At 46.2% G+C, this 16,373-nt stretch overlaps 1 protein-coding gene across 1 annotated transcript in view; it reads left to right on the plus strand.

Annotated features, from left to right (window-relative positions):
* The window catches only part of HEPACAM (hepatic and glial cell adhesion molecule), a 32,375-nt gene extending 16,233 nt beyond the window's left edge, over nucleotides 1-16,142 (plus strand). Inside the window, exons 2-7 of the mRNA XM_063139262.1 lie at nucleotides 3,230-3,571; nucleotides 6,070-6,351; nucleotides 9,404-9,497; nucleotides 11,176-11,249; nucleotides 12,922-12,992; nucleotides 15,233-16,142. Of these exons, the coding sequence (XP_062995332.1) occupies nucleotides 3,230-3,571; nucleotides 6,070-6,351; nucleotides 9,404-9,497; nucleotides 11,176-11,249; nucleotides 12,922-12,992; nucleotides 15,233-15,538 (1,169 nt within the window). The 3' untranslated portion in view covers nucleotides 15,539-16,142. The remainder of the gene's footprint in view (nucleotides 1-3,229; nucleotides 3,572-6,069; nucleotides 6,352-9,403; nucleotides 9,498-11,175; nucleotides 11,250-12,921; nucleotides 12,993-15,232) is intronic.
* The last annotated feature ends 231 nt before the right edge of the window (nucleotides 16,143-16,373 follow it).

The following is a 16,373-nucleotide window of genomic DNA, read 5'->3' on the forward strand; positions in this document are numbered from 1 at the left end:
TCACACAGTGAATCTTGCCTCTTTAGGATAGCTTCCACATTAGCCATTGACTCTAGAAGTGCCATCCTTTCTTCACAAACTATTTATGGAGAATCCAGAGACAATGCTGCTACCAAAACATTGCACTCCCACCATTTTTTGTGTTGGCCTCCCATGTCTAGCAGTTCCTTCCACTGCACTTCAAATACAATTGCAATGCCAGCCAGTGCAACGTAGACTGACAAAGCATGACCCAGATGTTACAGGACTCCTATACCTTGAATTAGAAGCTTCCTCCTTCCAGCCTCTGCCTCTGATTGCTTCCTGTTCAGTGTGGCATTTATAATGAATTGCCCCTTAGTTGTCCCCTTAATTGGTCATATCCTGTTTCCTGCCATCAGGGAAGGGGGTGAGTAGGGAAGGGCTCATGGGAAGCCTTTGAACCCTATTGTGCTCCTGACAGGAGCATGGCAGGTTCATACTCAGAAAATGTGATCAGAACCCTCCCACTCAACAAATGTACACACACTTTCGGGAGGAGGGATACCTTGAATTTCCGATCCCAGATCTTCTTGAATCAACCCGAGGAGATCTCATGCATCACCACTTTTCCTGTGGTAAGCATAATGTGTAGCCCAGCTTTCTCTTCACCAAGAGACAATAGACATTGGGACAAGCCATAGCTAAAGGTAGACCCTTTAGTTTGCCTACAGAAGGTCTCAGGTTCAATTCCTGACATCCAGGTAGGACTAGGGAAGAATCCTGCCCGAAACCATGGAGAGATCCTGCCTGTCAGTGTTGAAAATACTGAGCTCGATGGACCAATGGTCTGACTCAGTCAGTATAGGGCAACTTCCTATGTTCCTATGAAATTAATGTGATCTCCACAAGAGCATGTGTGCTAGCTGGCACTTCCAGAGAACATGGAGTATGTGCAGGAAAACGTTATTGGTGTGTGATATCCTTTGGGCTCTTGATGCTAGAAGTAAAAGCTTCACTCCTTTTACACTAAAGTTACTCCCCCCCACCAGCTGAAACCTTTCTCCCTCTCTTTTGCATCCCTGTCCGCCCATTCCTCATTGTCCCAGTGTTAGTCTAAATGCCAATGAATTCATTCCTTTGCATGGAGACACATTTTCTGAGTCAACAACATGGGACTATAGCATCCATTCACATTCTTGTACTTCTGGGTGCCAAGGAAAGGAAAGGTCGGGCAAGTTCTATCTCTCATCACTCTTTCATCTGTGTCTTTCCCAAAAGCTCGAGAGATTATTTGAGGGTTCCTCCACTTCCAAGATCACCACCATGAAGCCCTGATCACCATCAGCCTTATCTCATGTCCTTTAGAGCCAGGGCTGTGAGCTTTCATCATGATGTGCTTGATGTTCAGTGAGATGTGTTGTTTTCAGGCACAGTGAATGAACTGGGTGTGCTGTCCCCATAGGCAAAACCTAGCCTCCTGGCCTCTTTTCCCCTGCTGTAGAAAACCCGCTGCTGCAGGCTCACATTAAGGGTTCTGGCAGGGAGTTGTATAAAACCCTGTTAATAAGTCAGTGAAGTTATCAACATTTGTATGGAGCTTGGTTAAATAGACAATGCATACACGAAACGCAGTGCAAACCTAAGTATGTTTACTCAATAGGTTTACTGGTATTCAAGGGAGGTTACTCGCAGGTAATTGTGCAGAGGATTGTAACATAAACCTTTGAATGTTGTTAATTAATTAACTGATCAATCGGTAAGGCTAAAAATAGAGGGTTTCAAGAGTTGGGCCTACTGACAAGAGCCCCCTGGACCTGCTCCTCCTCCTCCTCCTCACCATGGCAACCTAGTTGTTCACCTTCCTCTGCCTTTGGCCCAGACAATGGTGGTGCTGAGCAGCAGGAGCAGTAGATGCTGCCGCCTACTCCCTGGTTCTCTGCCTGGCTAGCAAGCAAGTGGTGTAAATGATAAGGAAGAGGACCAGTTGTGGCAGCTGCTGCTGCTGCTGCTTTTAAGAATGTAGACTTACTGAGAGATAGTGGGCGAGGACAGGGGGCGGGGCATGATTTCCCCCCTGCTGGGTCTTGGAAATTTCCCCCTTTTCATTGATGGCCCACATTCCATTGGAACTCCTCTCTGTTGGTGCAAGGGGACCACTGTACCATTCTAACTCCCTTCAGAGCGCAGATCTGGGGGCTAGGATTGCTCTCTTAGTCATGACTTTTCCCCATTAATTTCAAGCCAAAATGTGATTAGCTCCCTCTAGATCTATGCCCAAGTCTCATAGTATTTTCTGTTATTGTATAGTACCTTACTCTGTTACCTTATTCTTCCTTCTGTTATTTACATCGAACAATAAATGGTGTGTTTTAATATTACACATGCCGTGGGCATTATTTTCCTATTCTTTTGTCCTAAATGTTGCTCCATAAATAGTGCAACAAAGTTGCACAACTTATAGCACTATTTTATAACAGTTCCGTGCATTTATTGCTATTCCAACTGTTGCCCTCACATTTGTTGGGTGTATGGAGATCTGCGTGTGGACTTCCCTAGTCCTAGTCTGAAAAATCTAACCACTCCTCCTCCCTGACTCTTTTGGCAGAATCCTTCTTACATTGTCATCTGTTGGATCATTATCACTTAGACTATCATAAGAACATAACAACATTCCTGCTGGATCAGAACAAAGACCCGTGTAGTCCAGCATTCTGTTCCCACAGTGGCCAACAAAATGCCTGTAGGTAGCCCACAAACAGGACTCTCCAGGGTGGCCATTCATAAGTCCTCCCCAAAAGAGGACGTGCATCACCAAAAAAGAGAACAAAAGAAGACACAGTTTTGCATAAAATTTGCATATGGTAATATATATATATATATATATATATATATATATATATATATATATATGCATATACAAACAATTATTATAATTCAAATAGAACATAGTGGAGAAGATTGCTGAACAAGTGACTTGTTTGCTTGCCTGTTCAGTCTGAGGGCGACTGGAAGGCCCAGATCTTCTTTCTGATGGTTCTTTATCTCCAAATTGAACAGCCCTTCTTATAGAGGACACCTTTGAAGTAGAGGGCAGTCCTCTGTAAAAAGAAGACACATGGCCACCATACATGGCGGGCAGTCCTACACCAAGTGGGAGGCTCCGAGTTTCAGCCCTGTCTTCTCCGGACAATGCTGTAGCTGTACTAGCCAGTTCAACCCATCTACTCCTTATTGGTAACAAGTGTTATTGTTGGCTTCTTCTCACTAGATCTGCTTGAGGGAGTCAATATCACCAGCCCAGTGCTGTTAATTCACGGGACTGTTGGCAAGCCTGCCCTGCTCTCTGTGAAATACACCAGCACCAGCAGCGACAAACCCGTGATCAAATGGCAAGTCAAGCGTGACAAGGCCGTGACCGTGGTACAGTCGATCGGCACCGGGATCATTGGTAACCTGCGCATGGAGTACCGGGATAGGATTAAGATCTTTGAGAATGGATCCCTGCTGATCAATGAGTTGCAGCTGTCCGATGAAGGGACCTATGAAGTCGAGATCTCCATTACAGACGACACGTTTACCGGGGAGATGAACATTAACTTAACGGTGGATGGTAAGTGCAGTCTTGGGAAAAGTAACATTTTGGAATATCTATCTATCTATCTATCTATCTATCTATCTATCTATCTATCTATCATTTTTGAGGTCTGTAGTTAGTAGTGCAGTGATTTAATTTAAGACTTTATTATTATTATTATTATTATTATTATTATTATTATTATTATTATTTATATAGCACCATCAATGTACATGGTGCTGTACAGATTACACAGTAAATAGCAAGACCCTGCCGCATATGCTTACAGATTTATTTATTTATTTATTTATTTATTTGTATTTTTTTATTTATTTATTATATTTGAATACCGCCCCCTAGCAGAAGCTCTTCACAAAATGTAAAGCCTCGAAGTACAGCATAAAACAATATACAATATAAAACAATATACAATATAAAAGTACAACCAGAATAAAACCAGGGAACAATGCAGAGATTTAAAACATAGATTTAAAACAGCAGAGTTAAAAGACTAGAATGCTTAAATGCTGGGAAAACCAAAATTTGTAATGGTCATGTCCCCACCCCCTTTGGATGACAATATATTTTTAAATTTATTATTACATTTATATCCCACATTCTTTTCTTGTGCATGGAATCCAAAGCAGCTTGCTTAAGCCAAGGTGTCCATGCAAACTGGTGTTGTGTTTCTCAGAAAACTCCTGCTTTCGATGGGAGGCAAATGACGAGGCAACAAACGTCTCAAGTCTAACCTCTTGGAAACATCCCCCTAGGCAAAACTATGCAAACTAAGCAAGACAACTGTCTGCTCAAGAAGAATAGGAAGCCACTTCCCAAACGCCCATAACTTCAGAGAGCCTGGTGCGGAGGCAAGTTATGGCATAACCTAACCGACTTTCTCATGCCTTCCTTCCGCCCTGTGCGTTTGGGCTTCTGGCGCGCCCTAGCACCAGCTAGCTTGTCGCGCCACTCACCTCCGGAAGAAACCTCACTTCCCACTGAGTGTGTAGGATTTGGCCTTGAGGAGATAAGCTCTGGAGAGGGCTGACTCCCAGCTGGGGAATCACCTGTGAGAGCTTCCTCCGCCACTGGTAGAGGCTGGCTGGTGTCTGGCGCTGCGTCTTCTAGTTCTGAATCTGATTCTGATTGATTACCTGAAACATCTCCCAAGACAGGGGCAGTAGGGTTAGACATGACAACTGGGCCATTGCCTCTGATACTTAATCATGCCATCTGACTTGGATTTCAGTGCAATTATCAAATACACAAGCGTTTCTTTGCTAGGGCTGCCTTCCCTATCCTTCAGCCTCTGTCCTATTCTGCCTTCTTTAATTGGCTGTACGTCCGCCCGCCTGTACCTCACACTTTTACAACTCAGGGGCTTAACTCGTGGGGTGTATTGTTCTAGAGAAGGCAATGGGAGAATCTAGTTCAACCTTGGCTGATGTCAACTATCTCCTCCCCTCATTGGAATCCTCTATTCCCCCTGAGCTTAGCTGCAATATTCACTGTTGGTAGTGATGGAGAATGTATCGTCTCAGCAACCCTATGTTTCATGTGTTGTGATCCAAGTTATTTTGGGGTGTCTTGGTTTGGAATGGGCAATTAAGACCTATCAGCTCTACAACAGACTTGGTTCTGTTGGAGATGAAAACAACTATAACTGGGAAGGGTCAACACAGCTACATGACTTTTGAACTCTTCCTGGGGACGTGGCTATGGGGATTGCCATGATGAACATCTGCACTTCAAAGTTTTCCCACTACACCACTGTTTAGTAAATCAACATTTTTAGTTTCCCAGCTACCTGTCGTGTTTCTAAACCCTCCCACCGAGATGAGAGACAATAAAGAGGTCTGCCGTACAACCCACAAAGCTTTATTCAGTAAATAGACATTTCTTCAGATGGGAAGGGAGTGTGAATGCTGGGAGCTACCCTCTAAGCTTAATGAGCCTAACAAAGCAAGGGAGTTATCAACTAAAATGAACAGTTTCTTCGCAGTGCCCAACAGGGTTTTACTGAATCCCTCTTTCAGGGAGGATCTTGGAGTCGAAACTTCTGGCTACCCTAGTGGACCACCTCCCACCTCCTCTCAACTCTGCATGCTTGACCCTGCAGCGGGCTCTGGGATCTGCCAACACCAATGTTCCCTGCCTCTCTGACAGAGTGGAAGATGATCTCTGAGCCTGGGCAATCCTGTCCGATAAGCTCCTGGGAAGATTCATCCTTGGCTCCTGAAGAGTCTTGGAGAATCTCCTCCCCTCCCTTCCTGTCTTGGCCAGTGTACTTCTGGTTCTGCATCTTCTTCAGTCTCCAAGTCCGATTTAGCCACCGAAACCCAATCCTGTTCCTGACACCACCCAGCTTCTTACTGGGTAGTCAAATTGCACCTGATGAATTGAAATGGACACAGACAGGCTGATACTGTTGGAAAACTTCATGAAACATTGTTTCCCATTTTTTCCCCACTTCCTATTTGATAGGAATGAGCAAAGGGTCACCTCATTTGTCTGTCTGTTTGTTTGCTTCCTAGTTCCAATTTCAAAGCCACACGTTGCCCTGGCCTCTTCGACTGTGCTGGAGCTCAGTGAACATTTCACCCTAAACTGCTCCCATGAGAATGGCACAAAGCCCACATACACGTGGCTAAAGGACAGCAAACCCCTCAGCAATGACTCCAGGCTGATCCTCTCCCATGACCAAAAAGTGTTGACCATCACCAGAGTGCTTATGTCTGATGATGACACGTACAGTTGCCTAGTGGAGAATCCCATCAGCAATGGCCGCAGTGTTCCCATAAAACTGACCGTGTACAGTAAGTATGACAATGCAGACGTCACACACAGGACAGAGAATGTGGAAAACCCAGAGAGGGGGAAAGGGGAGGATTTTCTTTCTGTTTTATTTATTGTGTAATGTGAATTTCTCACATCTAGAACCCCAAAACAGGTGCTCTCTGAACCCAGTATTCCATTTCTTATTTATTGAAAGCTTCCCCTCTTGCTCTTCAGCTGGAAAGGCAGCCTTACAATATAAAAGACACAACACAAAAGGAAAAAGGGAGGAGGTGGGAAGAGGAAAAAAGCAAACTCAGACACTGGTTCTGTAAATTAAATTTTAGTTCTTATAATGACCAGCTGGAATGGAAATGGGGGGTGGGGTGGGGGTGAAGAAGGAATGGTCCTGCCTTTCATCTTCCACCAGTGGCAGCTTGATGGAATTACTGCTGCGAGGTGACAGGTGATTTTCTGAAACTTTCTGGATGTTCTAGATTTTAAAAATAATACCTGTGTTGTTGAAACCAAGTGATTTAAAGAGTAGCAGTTGGAGGCATGTTCCATCATATTAGAAGTTCTGTTGCCCCAATTATTCTTTGTTTCCATGTAAGGAACAAACAGGTGAAATCTAATTGGAAATCACTGGCTCCTTCCAACTGTATGTTTTTATAATCTACAGCAGAAGGGAGTGAGGTGAATGTGCTATGGGTTAGGTTTGGCTGCTGGGAAATGACGTATATATTTGTTTAGCATTGTCTGTGGACATGGTGCTTTTAAAAATAACAAAATGACAGGTCCTTGATATTACTCTCCAAGCCCCCACACCTTCTAGTGTGCAGCAGAGGATTCTGATGATGGTGATGCACAGGCTACTTCCTCAGGGGTAGGACAGTTACTGTCTCATTCAGGATCCCCCCAGCTAGAGAACATACCCCTGCCATAGTCCACTGGCTCAGAGGATGAGTCCTAGGTAGAATCTCCATCTCTCCACCCTCACAAAAGTCTCAGACTACAAAGTCAGGTGAGGGACCTTTAATAATCCAGCTAGCTCCTCCAGGGGGCAGAGATGACCACACTATAGGCCTTGTCAGCCTACATAAGGGTTCAGATGGTTTCAGCTCACTGCTGAGACAACATCCTCCTATTGTGGTAGTGGCATGTACCCCATGACTATCACAGTTTCTGGGGAACAAGAGTGAAAGGGTGCTATTTCACTCATGTCCTATTTGTGGGCCACTGTGTGAACAGAAGGCTGGACTAGATGGACCCTTGGTCTGATCCAGCAGGGCTCTTCTGATGTTCTTTTGTCGCATTCCCTCCGTGTGGTGGGAGGAGCACTCTGCTTGTTGCCGCTCTCTTCTTTTTGCTCACACTCCCTTTCCTGGAGTCAGGAAGTCACCCTCCCTCTTCCCACCCAGGCACTAAAAGTTAGCACTCAAATGCCTGTGCTGCCTGTGGTTTGAGAACTTGAGCTAACCCCAGGGCAAAAGCCCTGGAGGCAGCAACATGTGAAATGGGTCAAGCTCAGCAGGACTTCTCAGTTCCAGCTGGCAGTGGGCGCGTGATGCCAGAGACGGCAGCAAGGTCTCCATGGCTCCCGTATGGAAAGTGCCCATAAAAACTCAAGACCACAGTTATAAATCACTAGATCTGTGCAGAACGGCATCCAGATGATGGCGAGTGTTCCAGAATCCCCTTCATCGGATTCTCAGCACGGTGTTGCTGAAGGAAAAGCTACTTTGGCAGAAGCTTCTACAACAGGACAGGGATGAACAGTGAAGGCAGGGATGGATAACTCCCCCCATCTTTTGAGGGTTGCATTTCCTCAAGGATAATCTGTTGGGGGCCGCACATCAGTAGCAGGTAGGGCCAGAGCCTACACATGGCAAAGTCAACTGTGGGTGGGTCACCCTTTTTCTCTTCATGCCACTCTCTTTCCCCTTTCTTTTGGCCACTCGCTTCCCCCGGCCCTCTCCTGCCCCAGGCGGCAGGTTGCCAGGGAAGGCACAGATTGCTTTTGCCAGAGGTGTGAAGTGATCACTTGCAGAGGGCTTTTGAAAATAGGCCAAGGGCCGCAGGTTGCTTCCCCAGCCCCCCTCCCATATTCAGGAGTTAAGGCAGTATCCTTCTGGGGATTCAGGTGACCCCTCTCAAACTGAAAGAACACAAGGAAGGAAGGAAGGAAAGAAGGAAGAAAGCAATTCTATGCTCCCTAGACAGAGTCTGGGTGACAACATAAGAAGTTCCATGCCGGATGAGACCAAAGGTCCATCTAGTCCAGCACTCTGTTCACACAGTTCCCAACCAGCCATCGGCCAGGGATGAACAAGCGGGACATGGTGCAACAGCAGCCTCCCACCCATGTTCCCCAGCCACTGGTGCACACAGGCTTGCTGCCTCGGATACTGGAGGTAGCGCATAACCATCAGGGCTAGTAGCCATTGATAGCCTTCTCCTCCAGGAATTTATCCAACCCCCTTTTAAAGCCATCCAATTTGGTGGCCATCACTACACCTCATGGCAGAGAATTCCATAATTTCACTATGCGCTGTGTGAAGAAGCCCTTTGTTTTATTTGTTCTGAATGGTTCCGATTCCTGGATGGTTCCAATTCTTGGAACAGAGGTCAGACTCAGCGCTCAGACCCAGGAATCTCCTCTCCTCCTCGCAGCGAAAGGGTCGTGCTGGTGGGTGGTGAGGGCAGTGGACTGGGGAGGCCGGCTTACACCGTATCCCCCGGCCTCCCCAGCCGTGAGAACCATATACACTGCCTTGAGCTCCTTATAGGAAAGTAGGTTATCAGTGTCATAAATAAATAAAAATGAATAAATCTTCCAACAACTCAAGGGAGGAACCTCCCATCTATGAAGGTGGAGCTCACAGCAGAAGTTCTCATTATCATAAACCTGGCCCTTGTAGCTAGCCCCTTCCCCTAAAATTGAACTACTTTCTCCAGAGACCCTCTAAAGGAGGCTGAAACCATGAAACCAGGTTAATTCCCAAGACCTGAAGCCACCCCAGTGCATACCTTACTGGCTTAATAGGTTTAACTTAACCTCTAATACCTCTCTTATCTTTTGTGTCTCTATAGGAAGGAGCTCCCTCTATATTATTCTCTCCACTGGGGGGATTTTCCTTCTGGTTACCTTAGTGACCGTCTGTGCCTGTTGGAAACCATCCAAGAAGTATGAGCCTTAATATATAGATATCTGTATCTATTATATAAATAGAAAAACAACCAAAAGTCATGTGGCACCTTAAAAGCGGACTATTTTATAAGCTTTTGTGGACTACAGCCCACTTCATCAGATGCATGAAGTGTTATCCTAAGTTACAAGTTTATAGACACAGATTGGCTCAGTTCAGACAACACTTTCCTCTACTCAGTGGGAAAACTCCACTCAACGGTGGAGTTTGTAGGGGGTACTCACCACACAACATGTTCCAATTCCACCGTTGGTTGGGTGTGGCCTCCTCTGAAGTGGGGTAAAAGTAAATGTAGTGTTTGATTCTGCCTTCTCTCCTCCTCCAGTCCTCCCAATGGTATCCCATCAGCCATTGCTGCAAAAAAACCAAACCAATCCCAGCGGCTCTCCTAGAGCGGTACTCCCTGCTTTCACCACTCTTGCCAGGGCACTCTATGGCCACTGGGAAACTCCACTCAACAGGAAACTTCACGGAGCCCTCCAGACAACACTCAACACAATAGTTGTGCAGGAACTCTCCTTTACACAGCGTGGAGATTCAGTTGGAGTGTTTTTTTAAAAAAACCAAAACTCCACCGTGGGGTGGAGTTTTCCCTCCAGATGACACTTTTCTCAACGGTGATTGTTACACCACTGTTGAGAAAAGTGTGTGAACTGAGCCATTGTTGGAGGCTGGGGTTGGAATAGAAATTGTAAACAGTGCAGAAGGAATTGAAAATGGAGAAGAGTGCAGATAGTGATAATTCTCTAAATAACGTTGGCCATTCACAAAATGGTTGTTGGATGTCCACACAGAAACGCTTGCATTGGTAAGCTGATTCACACATGTTGTGTGATATGAAATAGTCTAAGCCACGGGATATGCCTGAACACCTTGGTGAATTGTAGCTCATCTGTTCTGCATTGCAACCTCCCTTTGAACTTCCTTAGTTCAAATATTTTTGCATATTTGCCTACGATGAAATTTGCACAAAATTCCCAAAGGTTACAATAACGTTTTGCAAGTTTGCGGGATCCGCCCAATGGAGGGAGAGCCGTTCTGCTGTGGAACTCACAGGTCGGATTCATAAAAATCTGCCCTCATTTGGTTCTGTTGCAGATTTCATTGACATCCCTACCTGTGTCTTGTCTAAATCCAAGTCTTCTTCAGGGTAATGCAGATCTTCAGAACCACAGGGGATATGCCTGAACATCTTGGTGAATTGTAGCTCAGCTGTTCTGCATTGCAACCTCTCTTGGAAGTTGCAATGCAGTACAGCAATAGAACCAGTTACCTAGGGAGGTTGTGGGCTCTCCCACACTAGAGGCCTTCAAGAGGCAGCTGGACAACCACTTGTCAGGTATGCTTTAAGGTGGATTCCTGCACTGAGCAGGGGGTTGGACTCGATGGGCTTATAGGCCCCTTCCAACTCTACTATTCTATGATTCTATGAAGTTCCTTAGTTCAAGTAAGGCCACTTTGAGTTCTACCTCCTCTCCTCAGGGGCAGACCTCAAAGTGGCCAGCTTTACTGTGAGATGATAACCTACTGGACTTTGTTGCAAGCTGCCAAGTCTATGCGGTGATGATCCCAACCTTGCCCATGGACTGACACGATGCCTCTTTCCAAAACTGAGGCTGTCAACTAAAACAACCTTTGGGACCTTTTTTGTTTCAGGAACAAACGGAAAATGGAGAAGCAAAGTTCCTCCGAATACGTCGATCAGAACGATGAGCACTTAAAACATGACGGTAAACAATGCATCTTTCTTCAATTTCTGAATACCGAATCTCGGGCTGGCATCTTCTAGGAATTGCTCCTGTGTTATCTGCAGAGCATGGTGTATGATTCTCAGGGCTGCATTCAGCAGGGAGCCAGGAGTGGACCCAGGAGCCAGGTCTTAGGGGCCTGGAACAGGGGAAGGCAACCTCTTTGCACCACTGGGCACATCTGGTCATTTGAGTAAGTGTCCTGGGCACCAGCACAAAATGGCTGTCATAGGCTGCCTGTCATAATACCTTGGTGGATGCCAAGAAAAGTGTCTCGGGGCACACTGGTGCCCATTGTCACCAGGTTGCCTAACTTTGACCAAGAACTTGGATGCACAGACTTCAGGCATGCCGGACCTATTGTGTTGGGTCTGGAAGGTGCGAACTGGGAAAAACCTGATAAAAAATGAACTAAGATACGATTCTCATGCATACCTAGTCTTGTAACTTTTTTCCAACCAGTCAGATACAAACGACATCCCCACTCCCCGCCTAAACATACAAACAAACATATTCCTATAGGTTTCCAGAGAGGAAAATTGAACCTGACCAATCAATAACCTGGGAAGTTCATGCATCCTCCAGGTGTTTCCAGCAGGTATCTAGTTAGCATAAGGTAGAGTAATGGAAGGAGGGTAAGGGTCAGCTAGAACGTATAGAAAGGGATGCTGAGGACTCTCACTGAAGTGGGGTGACCTGTAATTAGGGATGTACGGATTGTGTAAAGTCCATTCCACCTGTATTTAATGGATTGTTGGACTCCTTTTGGTCTGTTGTTCACCCAGTCACGGGATTGGATTTCCCCCCAGTTTCTGAATTTGCGCAAATTTGAATATACAAAAATGCACAATTTCCCCCCAAATGTGCATTTTCATGCTTTATCTTTTGGGGGAAATGCACATTTTTGGCTGTTCTTTTAACGTTTTTGTATATTTGCCTATGATGAAGTTTGCACAAAGTTCCCAAAGGTTAGAATCCACCCGACAGGGGGAGAACAAAGTCTGCTGCAGAATTCACAGGCTGAATTCATAAAAGTCTGAACTCATTTGGTTCTGCTGCAGATTTCACTGACATTCCTACCTATGTCTTGTCTGAATCCAAGTCTTCCTCAGGATAATGCAGATCCTCAGAATCAGGGGATATGACAAGAGCTGTCTGGCTATGAGCTCCATCAGACGGGGGCAAAATCACGATTCCCTACTGTCGCTTCTCTGCTGCTGCTTTTGTTGCGCAATACTTCCTCTTCCTCAGGGAGAAGAAAGAGGAAGTAAACAACGTCCACATGGCCCACTCAGTGGGCTGTTTTTATCGCACCGCTTCTCCTGCACACAGCAGGAGATAGCGGCAAGTGCCATCTCAAAAAATGAGTAGGACTTACTGGAGTCTTTTTTTTTGTCACGGGAAGAAGGCCAGAAGGGATGAGAGATACACAGGAGGCAAACGAAATCATGAATATGACCTGTGAAACTCTGTGAGTGCCCAATAATGAGCATTTCCTCTGATGCCCCAAGGGGTTGACTTAGGCACAATCTGCCTACCTCTTTCTCCAAACCTGTCTCCTTTGCTTCCTCATGGGAGCCTTTTGCACATCATCCTCATCATCACCATCATCCTCATCATATAAAAATTGATTTCCTTCCTCCTTTTAATGCAGTTGAGATTATCCCTCGAAGCGGAGAGCAGGAACGCAAGAATCCAGTCGCTTTGTACATCCTGAAAGACAAAGTAAGTTTCACGGGTCAGGCTTTGGATTCAGTGTTAGGCCTTAAAAGAACTTTGAAGATGGGAGGGAAGGGGTCTGCTTTCTGAACTTTCAGCACAGTGCTGGCAGAATGTGAACTGGCCTCTGCTCTCTTCTACTGTGTCAGTCTGGAGCACTAACCCTTAAACCGCTGTGCCACAAAGGACACAAAGAAATTGGTGGCACCGAAACCAGAGTCATGTCTTAACACTGCCACAAGGGGGCGTGGTATTCCCATATACCAAGAAGTGTTTGTTTATTTTTAAATATTTTAATCCCTTTGGACCGTATGATCCCTAAAACGGCTGAAACAGCAAAAAAAAATTAAAACAGTATTATTAAAACCACCACCAATCAAAACAATGGACTAAAAATATGAAACAAACCGCAGCAGACAAACAAAAAAAACCCTGGAAAACAGGAAGATTCGATCAAAAGCCTGGAAGGCTAGGCCAGAAACAACAGTTTTCATTGTTGTCACGGATGAATGCTGGCTCAAGTATTCCATTGGTAAGTTTCAGGGGGATGGGATGAAAAATGCCCCTTAAAATATTGGAGCAACCTTTGGCAGTGAGCAAATTCTGAGAATGTTCAGATTTGTGGGTGGTGGTGGTTTACCTTTAAACAGAAGGTGGGTTTGTTTTCGTTTTTGTTAAGCCATGGGGGCAGCCCTACTCCTCCACTAATGACCCTAGGAATGACGCTGCATCATGACGTAGCATCATTGCCATGGGACATCCTGTCCTATGACAGTTGCTGGGTTGCTCAGGGCAGCCAGGCTGCCACTTGAAGTGGAGGCAAGACTTTTTTTAAAAGAAGAAGGAGAAACACCCTTGGCCACTTCAGTTTTAAAGATAAGACACCCCCACCCACCCCACACACAATGTTTAGAAATTGCCTCTTTTGCAGGGCATGAATGGTTCCATAAAAGGGAGGGGAATATTTGGCCAGTTTTTTTGCTGGATTCTCTAAGCTGTTGCCTGCCTAGTATGGCGGCTTATTGGAGCTGTTTGCAAGAGGTGTATATTTCTGGACATGTGGCCAGACATAGACTCATAAGTGACACCGTCAAAGGATGGGATAGAATGTTAGGGTCCGGGCTGCGACCTGGGCAGCAGCCTGTGGTGAGCCAAGATCTGTGAGACAAAGCAGTAGTTTGGAACCAAAGAGCTGAGAGACAAGACAAGAGCAAACCAGAAGTCCAGGCTGAAGGATAAGCAAAGATACAGAAACATGCCAGAGCTAAGGAAGACCTTGTAACTCAAACAAAGCTCAAGTAGAACAGTAAGTCCTCTTATACTCCTTGCTGTTGAGGAAGATCCAATGGCCAGGCTTGGTGGGTGGAGTCAGTCAAACACCTGAGGATACTTAATTGAGGGTCCTTCACCGCGTAGGGCAACTGTCCACAGATCTTAGCAACTTCTGACAGTGAGATGTCACCACTGTCTTTACAATGCTTGCATAACCCTGTGAAGGCACCATGATATGGCAAGTATATGTTTTCACTGCCTTGTGGGTTTGTCTCTGAAGAGAGGATGGTAGAGAAGCTCATCCTGGCAAACCTGGAAGGGGATGGTGGACAATCCATATACATTCTTCCAACCAAACTGGCTCCAGAGGTATCAGCAGAAGATGCAGTCAAGAGAGGCCCAGTATCTGAGTCTCCATATCGCTTCCTAAGGCTTATTGTAGCAGAAAGCAAAAGAGGACATTTCGGACTTTGCTTTCACCCAGAGAAATGTTGCAATCCTTACAAGGATGGACAGGAAGATAGGAAGTTGAGGTCAAACCATTGATCCATCTAGTTCAATGCTGTCGACACTGATTGGCAGGGACTCTCTAGGGTTTCAGGCAGGATCTCTTTTCTAGCCCTACTAGGAGATGCCAGGAATTGAAATTGGGAAAGTCAGCATGCAAAGCCCCCCTGTTGCCCCCCCCCCGAAGTGTCTATCTTTATCATCAGATGATAGTGTCCTCATCACGCTCTGTTATGCACTTCTTTGGGGGATGGGGAGTGACTAGTGGTCCAATCAGCCTAACCCTCAGGACTCTGCTTTTGCTAGGAATGATGAGCCCTTCTTCACATGGATCTATGGGGCCATACACAAGATCGCATCCTTTAACTTTGCCCTTCGAAGTGGCCGTTGCAACGCATCAGAGTTGGTTTCGGTTCTGCGGCTGGCTTTCTAACTGTGGGCTCTTGCTTTCTCTCGCTTCCCCGAAGGACTCCCCGGAAGCCGACGAGGAATCCCTTCCCGATTCCCGCAACACTGCCGAACCCTCTCCGCCCAGCTACTCTAACTCTCCGCCTCCTCCCGGAAGATCCCCGGGACTGCCTGTCCGGTCTGCTCGTCGATACCATCGCTCCCCAGCCAGGTCTCCGGCCGCCTCCAGAACACACATTTCCCCCACCAGGTCCCCCAGCTCGCCAGGGCGTACCCAAAACACTGCGCGTTTGGTGCGGACTGCTGGAGTTCATATCATCCGGGAGCAGCAGGGGGAGCCCAGTGCCGTGGAAATCAATGCCTAAAGGCAGCTGGCAATGCGTGTATGTGTGCGCTTACGTGCGCATATGTGTGTGTGTAGCGAGGAAGCCTCGTTGTGCCTGTACGTGTGTTCGGGGATAGCAATGAGCTTGCTCTGGGCGTGTTTTTGCACATGCCAATGCCCGTTTCCTATTCTAGGAAAGACGCCAGAGCTCTGCTTGTAGAGAAAAGTGAATCACGCAGTGTTCCGCTGGTTGGCTGGAGCCGCTTTACAAGGTTTACAGTAGGTTCAGTGCTCCTGCTTCTGTACATTTTAAAGTCAACTAACTTTGCTATTTGTAACACCCAAGGGACAGCACACCGTTGTTGCCGGAACTTTTGCTTTAGAGAAGGATGCCCAGCTAAGGGACGTCAAGCAGGCCGTGGTACCTTGTGCCTCTACAGATGTTTTGCCCTACAATTCCCATCAGCCCTCACCATTGGCTATGCTGGCAAGGGCTGATGGGAGTTGTAGCCCAAAAGATCTGGAGGGCCAATAAACAGCCCACCCCTGCCATAAAGCCTGGTGTTTGCATGCAAGCACCTTGAGACTTTTGTACACATTGGTAATTAACCCAATGGGAATGGATCCACAAGTCGTATATCTCAGACCACACCAGTAACCTTCAATAGGGTTGCCCTAAATTTCAGGTTTTTTTTTTTTAAAAAAAAGGGGTTTTAAGACTTCCTTAGGAGTCTTGCAAGATCCCTGTTTTTTTTCCACCATGCGCCCCTATTCATTAGGAGATGCCTAGCTGGTGGCTGCTACTGTCTCTTGCAGTTGTACCATCAAACTGATATGGGGACACCTTCACAAGTTTCCAGGTCCATCCCATCCTT

This window comes from Elgaria multicarinata, chromosome 12, assembly GCF_023053635.1.
Source record: "Elgaria multicarinata webbii isolate HBS135686 ecotype San Diego chromosome 12, rElgMul1.1.pri, whole genome shotgun sequence".
NCBI lineage: Eukaryota > Metazoa > Chordata > Lepidosauria > Squamata > Anguidae > Elgaria > Elgaria multicarinata.